Source organism: Cottoperca gobio, chromosome 23 (genome assembly GCF_900634415.1).
Source record: "Cottoperca gobio chromosome 23, fCotGob3.1, whole genome shotgun sequence".
In the NCBI taxonomy this organism is placed as follows: Eukaryota; Metazoa; Chordata; class Actinopteri; order Perciformes; family Bovichtidae; genus Cottoperca; species Cottoperca gobio.
The window spans coordinates 127501-135000 of record NC_041377.1 but is presented as its reverse complement, the minus strand read 5'-3'; the positions used below and the strand labels follow the sequence as shown (position 1 = coordinate 135000).

The 7500-nt window shown below is 39.7% G+C and overlaps 1 protein-coding gene across 5 annotated transcripts in view; it reads right to left on the bottom strand.

The window, feature by feature from the left end:
* abcc9 (ATP-binding cassette, sub-family C (CFTR/MRP), member 9) overlaps window positions 1-7500 on the bottom strand; it is a 39084-nt gene that overhangs the window by 14867 nt on the left and 16717 nt on the right. For 4 of the 5 annotated variants that reach the window (XR_003834526.1, XR_003834527.1, XM_029461697.1 and 1 more), the window contains exons 19-24: window positions 5774-5879; window positions 1347-1448; window positions 1106-1190; window positions 917-997; window positions 188-325; window positions 1-112 (exon numbers count right to left, since the gene is read on the bottom strand). The exon at window positions 1-112 is cut by the window's left edge and continues 14 nt beyond it. Coding sequence is in view for 3 of the 5 variants with exons in the window: in XM_029461697.1 (XP_029317557.1) it covers window positions 1-112; window positions 188-325; window positions 917-997; window positions 1106-1190; window positions 1347-1448; window positions 5774-5879 (624 nt within the window). In the remaining 2 variants the exon portion in view is untranslated. Of the gene's footprint in view, window positions 113-187; window positions 326-916; window positions 998-1105; window positions 1191-1346; window positions 1449-3334; window positions 3374-4344; window positions 4384-5773; window positions 5880-7500 lie in introns of all 5 variants that reach the window. The other variant, XM_029461699.1, reaches the window with a different exon arrangement.

Here is a 7500-nt window from a genome sequence, read left to right as displayed (position 1 = left end):
GGTCCTGTCTGTTCATCAGGGTCTTCCAGTGTTCATAAAGCTCAACGTCATTATTCTGAATGTCCTTCAGAGTTCCCTCTCTCAGCACAGAGCCGTCCTTCATCGCTATAATCTGGACAAGACACACTCAGCATTAAAACGTCCACAGATTTTATTCTGCGTTATAATATATGTTTAGGATTCTTACCCAGTCTGCATGTATGAGGTACTGCAGCTTATGGGTGACCAGGACCACGGTCCGTTTATCGTCCTGCAGAAACTTGAGGATTCCCTCCTGCATCAGGTGATCACTGAGGTGGATGTCCAGCGCCGAGAAGGGATCGTCCTACCAAAATAAAGTGTATTATAGTGTGGTCATGGAGTCTGATGTATTTTATAACTGCAATGATTCAATCGGGAGATCAGATAAAACGTTAAATAAAGAAAACATTCCCTCCGAACGACCGCTTTAGATATCCCAAAGAGTGATGCGCGTGTAAAAGAATGGCACGGAGAGCTTTTAATGTGGAACGTACGCGTGATAACAAATTAAAGCTTGCGGTGGCAACAGGAAATTACTCTTACCGAGCTCGGTTGAAGATAAACACATGACGGCACGGCGGAGAGAGCAAGAAACAGACACCTCCTCATCCCAAAGGCCGACATGTACTTTGTGTATCATGCAATCAATCATAAGGAAATGTAGGGTCAGCATGTGAAGGAAGGGCGTTCCCTTCTGGTGACATTAATCTAATTCAGCTACGCACGAACAACTGGTGTAATACGGAAAGTATTCCTTTAAATGTCTTCAGAAATAATAATAATGGCTGATAGGAATCAGAGAAGTGCCCTCCATAAAAACAGAAACGGTGTTATTGCACAGACGACCGCAACCATCTACAATCTTCTGTACTTCTTCTTCGGAGGTTTTGCTCACCAAGAAGACGATGTTGGTGTTCTGGTAGAGCGCTCTGGCCACACAGATTCTCTGTCTCTGACCTCCACTCAGGTTGATGCCCTGAGACAGAAAAACATTTCAGGACAGCGCCGGAGAGCAAGTTAAAACATCGCTGAAGACACTGCAAGTTGTGTTTATTCAATCAGAAATAAAACACCACGTGCGTACCCTCTCTCCAATCTCAGTTTGGTCTCCGAAGGGCAGCAGGTCGATATCTGGCTCCAGAGAGCAGGCGTCGATCACAGTCTTGTACCTGAAATACACGACGCCATCAGTGATCAACGTGACTGAATTGTGGACTAGCTTGAAACTGCAGTTGGCCATAAAGGGAGTAACAAAGTCATCCTGTAACATTTCAAACTGAAAGAAGCCAAACGGCACCGTGGAAATGAGCCGTTTCTTTTCTTACCTCTGTTTATTGAAAGGGCCGCCAAAGGTGATGTTTTCCTCCACTGTAGCGTTAAGCAGCCAGGACTTCTGGGTAGCGTAGGCCACAGAGTATCTGTTCTTGCTGGGTGCATCATGGGAAACAGAGGCAGACAAGTAAGAACTACAAGTCCTGTATTTATAAAGCTTTAAAGAGCACGAGTACTGATCTGTGTAGAGTTGATTTCTTCCAGCTTTGTTTTCAAGGTTGTTCAGTTATTATATTTTATAAGAGCAAGACCTCACTTACTCTGCAATAAGTGAGCCACAGTTTATTCGTCTTTCTTTTGTGCACAATCCTTAATGTGACAAGATGTTTAACAGGAATACATAATGAGCAGCATCGAAGGTCTGCTGGATAAGGATGACGACACACTGCATGCTGGAGACAACACGTCACTTCAACTGCACATAAAAGTGCAAATCTGAGCGATGTTCAAGACTTTACAGTCAATAAGATGCACGGATTTGTATTTTAAAGTCTATAACCCTCGAGCACCACACATGTTGTTAACCTGGCTCTATGTTATCATTATCTGTGTGCTCTTGATGCAGGTCAACACATTTGTATTACATCTATTTCATCACCTCCTTCCCTAAATACAAGAGTCACACTTCACTACGACTTCGGTCTTGTTTGAAATGTGTGCCTATGAAAGTATCTAGGATCAGTACTCCTGTTCTAACCAGCTTTATAAATGCGACACCCAAACATAAAGAAGAGGAGGAGGAGGAGGAGGAGGATTACGTCAAACTTCACCGCAACATGAAAAACGTTTTGTCACAAATGAGAGATAAATATGGATCGGGTTAATAATGAGCTGCAGATCATCAACAACACCAACATAAATAAAAACATCAACAAGAGCCACAAGCAACACAAACAACAACAACTGCACTTTGCTGGGAGCCGTTTAAACACTTGCTTTTAATGTACGTAACTATTACAAACATATGTAACACAGACGTGTGCATGTGGAGCATTAACTCCCATATGTTGCTCAGTAAAAACAAGGTATATGTATTATAAAACACAAATACCTGCATGTATCTTAGATATTCTGCCCTCCAGAGAATAAAAACATTTACGTGAGGGCCATGAACGATTAAAGACACAAGCTTACGTGCAAAGTGTGCATGAATAAAACACTCCCAGCATGAAGAGCACACACCACAGCAGGATCAGAGCACAACACCAGAAAGTATCTCGATGGGAAAAGAGCAACACAATAAGAAGGTCGAATGTAAAGGCTGATGTTCCTGAACACACACATGTTAACATGCTAACAACTTTAAATAGTAATATTTAAACTCAACTGGTTGGAAAACGGTCGTGCTTACTGTACATGACACCACTATTACTAATAAATAACTGTTTAATATTCAACTTCCTCCTCTTTTCAAATGCATTTCTATATTATTACTGTTTAATTTATCTTATTGTAAATTACTTTGAGCTGCATTTTCTGTCTGAAGGTACGGAAGCCCTGAGAGACAAAAATAAAAAGTTTGATTTAAATTGAGACATTTTTTTTCTTACCAGGATAATCTTCTTTAATTAAGTTCCTTAATAAAACATGTTTTAAATTAAATTATAAAATGTTCCACTTAACATTATTTTTATTTTTTTAAAGGAACTTTAGATTTTCCCGCCAAAAAACGTTTTAGTTTTCTTGCCTATGTGTGCTATATAAATGAAGTGTATTATATTACATATCAACATATACATGTATATGATATATTCAGTAGTACTACTAAATAAATACTACATACAATAAATAAAGTTTTGTGAAAAACAAATAAACTAATCCAAATGTATGTGTCCATGAACACAGCCTGAAATACTGCAGGAGACTTTCTTCTGAGAGACAAGATGGGAAATGGACTGAAATCAGAAGACAGCAAAAGGAGGAGAGGTGAGGGAGGGGTCAGAGGTCACTTCAGATCTGAAACAGGAAGAAGAGCGTCTACCTCTGGATGTCTTCGTCAGACTCCTCTGCCCCTGACCAACTGTCAAAGTCATTGTGTTAGAATGAGCCTACTGCAATCAACCGAGTGCATATTTGAGTTCATGAGTGGAAATGTGTAATAAAACAAAGACAAGAAGACGAGAGACAAAGAGAGACAGCTCAGAGCAACTTCTCTTCTGTTGAAAGAGACACGTGGGAAGGAGAGGACAGAGGGATGGAAGAGACGGACGTGTTTTCACACCGAACCCCAGATAATGAAGACATGATCTTAGCCGGCCAACTGTTAATCGAATTAACCTTCCCACCCAGAAAAGACGAGCCGTGTAAGTGATGCGGTCATTGTCTGTCTTCGACATTGTCTCACATTCTATGACCGTGATGGTGTGTGTGTGTGTGTGTGTGATCATGAAGCCCCGGGTTAAATATATTCAGTAGGCTTTTACAGGACGAGGCCGAACACCATACCTGTACATTATAGCTGCAATAAAAACATGTATGGTGTGTAGCTCTGGGGGCTTCTGCCATGAGAGTCCCAGAACACATTGATGATGAGCAGGTCAAGAGATGTCTCGACATTCAGGTTCAAACTGGACTAAATTTGGCATTTTGTACATGAAATATTACTAGATTATCAAAATAAGTAAATAAAATCAGTAAACCTATAGCTCTAGTTTGCCCAAAGTGTTACTACAGATGTGTAGCCATGTTACCTATATATGTTGTCATCACTTACTGGCTCAGAACTTGTGTAAACTTCTGGGTGTTTCCGACTATCAAACCACAACAGAGAGAAAGTGTTACTGCAGGAAAGGGTACTGCTTAGTAATTGTTTTTCTCCATCTGCTCTGGGTTATTACGCCGCATTTCACTGCTTGCAATGCAGGGGATTTAAGTTACTCATAAATAATATAAATCACTGTACATTAGACAAATGGATGAAAGGTAAATATGAGTGTTTACAGTCTGAGTAAATGATTATGTTTTGGAAAGAAGGCACCAGAAACAAAGTACCTTATGTTCCCCTCGTGGACCGTCTCATAATCAGGCAGCCTGATATGGCAAGAAGGCAGGAGGTAAAGAGAGAGAAACCACACACACACACACACACACACGCGCACACACACACACACACACACACACGTACGTCTATATACGTACATGCAGAGGCACATATGTGATGTGCATCTATAATCAAAAGAATGAAACGTAAACTAGAGATAAAGCAGAAGTGTCTGATAGAAATCTAAACTTAATTGTAAGATAAGAAATAGAAACGGACGGGACGAAGTCGATGCAAAGACAAAACCCTTTCAGCAATCAATAATAAACATCTTAAATGCCTCTCAGTTAACATATTAGAGTTACACAGTGTGTAGATATCTATGTGTATAAACAATAACCTCATTTGAAATGATACTTTGAGTCTTGAAGGAGCAGCTGCAGTGTGAGCTTAGCCCCGATCGAGCCAAACTCCATTCAGAAAACAAGCATTTAAAAAGCTTCAGTAATATCGATATTAAGACTCACTGCAATCCGTCAGAATAAAGTTCCCTTCAGGAGAATGATTGTCATATCTTCTCACTGTTGCTAAGTCAATATTGATTTAATGCCTCTAACAAGCTCGTGCTGACTGAAGGTAATGCGACCAGTAAATGTGTCTGTTGCAATGGAAACAGACAAACAAATAATGATACTGATATGATAGTTTCAAAATAAAAGCCTCTTAAGTATAATTCAATATCCCCACAGCTATTGAACAGAAGTGACATCTGTCTGAGAACATATTCTGAGTCTCATTGTAGAAATGAAATTACTTTCAGTGAGGAAGCGAATAGATTCAATAACACAAAGAGACATTTAATCTTAATACAACTATCAGAGCGGAACATTCAACCATACTGAAAACTGTTCTCAGACACTTGGTGCTCATGGACAAATCATTTGTCACACTTTGTGCTTTATCTAAGTATAACGTCGTAATATGTTATATAAGATGTGCTGTATGATGCATGAAGTAACGTGCATCCTTATGCATGTTGATATGTTGCATCAGATAGAAAGCTGGATGACACCTTGGCTTGGTAGTAACATTTGAAACAACAGAATTGATAAAGAAGAAAAGAGAAAGATGAAAATATCTGAAAATAAAATACTGAACGAGAGAAGCATGAGCTTATATAAATATTTATGTGAAATAAATGTGAGGCCTTGGCCAACAAAGTGATGGAAGCTTTGATTAACATTGCTCCAGAAGTAAACAGTCATTCTAAAATATGTTGGATAAAAGTCCCTGAAACCTTAGAGATAAATGTACTTGTACATTCACCATCTCATAATCTTGTGGAGTAAACCAAAGAAAAAGGAGACTTTGGGTCTTTAGTGACACCAGAGCAAAGTCTTTGCATACGACATGCGATACTGTGTTGTTTTAAAGTCTTACTTGCTCCAGTGGACTCTTCCGTCGATGGTCTGCATCTCGCCAAGCATGGCCAGCAGCAGGGAGGATTTCCCACAACCCACCTGGCCCACGATCATCGTCAGCTGCCCTGAACACACGGAAAAGGTCAAGAATGTTATTGTTGGTGTTGTGACTATGATATCTTATACTTTCTCAACCTTCGGGTTGGGATCCCATGTAGCGTCATTAGATCTCTATTATATATAAAAAAAAAAAAATATATATATATATATATATATATATATATATATTATAGGGGTGTACCGAATGTCTGTGTCAATTAGTTTTTGGGGGTTCAGGGGCACTATTGTTATTAGAAAGTAAATTTCCATGCCGATGACACCCAGATTTATATTTGAGACACTCAATAAGATTTAAGATTTGGAGGGATGAAACCCTCTTTTTAATGGTCACACATGCAGAGCACACAGCACACAGTTGAATGTGTTCTCTGCTTTTAACCCATCTTAGTACCAGGAGTCTAGTACTAGGAGTAGTGGGCAGCTCATAGGACAGCGCCCGGGGAGCAATGGGAGTGAGGGGGGAAGGGGGATGTCCGGAGCCTTGCTCAAGGGTCACTCTGGTCAGTAACTTGAACCAGCAACCCTACGGCTCACAGTCCACGCCCCTACTGACTGAGCCACAGCTATTGACAAACAATAGCGTTAATGATGGCTGCCTTTTTGGAAATTATTACATCCATCTTTTTTCAATAAATGTTGACTTTTGGATCACACGAGTCTGAAACAATCCTACGCAGCAACACTGGAATGTAATTCTCCAAATAGTATAACACTAATAATATTAGTGCAGCCTCATCTTTATCGGACACTGTGCACAAATACAAGCTTTAAACACATTCGGTACAGCCCTATGAAGATTACACTCATTATTTAATATTTAGTTATTTAAATATACATTTAAATGTATTCTAAAATCCTACTGTAGTTCGTATATATTGCACACATGCTTGTAAAAACAGATTACAAGACAATTTCATGCACAAATCCACATGATCACTTGACAAATGCACTTTGGGGTCGTGAGAATCTTGTGACCTAAAAGTGGAGTCGCCGGTCAGAAAAGTTTGAGCAACTCTCAGACTGTGCAACAACACATGCATACTAATCTCTCAGAATAAAGTCTTGTTTTGTTGGTTCTTAAAAACATACTTCCTAGAAATTCTATCCTTAAAATGACTTCATTCCTTATTCCCTAAATGTAACCATCAGCACTGCACGCTTAAAGTGAACCCCTAACATAACCCTGTCCGAGTCCTGAAGTTAAAATAATCCCTTGAAGACGTGACAAACAGCCTCAACCTGATTCACACAGAGATAAAAGACAGTTACTCCACATAACATTACAGCACAACTTGGCAGAACAACAAATCCTGTTGGTCTTAGTAGTAGCATGACTGGGACAGCAAGCAAGTCACTTCCCAGGGGAAGAGTGTGTGTGTGAGTGAGTGTGTGTGTGATATGCTACACGGTCTGTCAGTTGGCCCCCTGGGACCTGGTGTTTCAGTGACATTGCTGCAGCATTACAGTAAAAGTCTTATCGCAGGTCTGCACAGTGTTCTTACAGGGTGAAGAACTAGAAACTAAAGAAAATATAACGTATGGATTTATGCTTGAACACACTATGATGCACTTAAAAAAATAAAATATTTTTATCTTTCTGTCTGATAAAAACAATCTCTATAAATA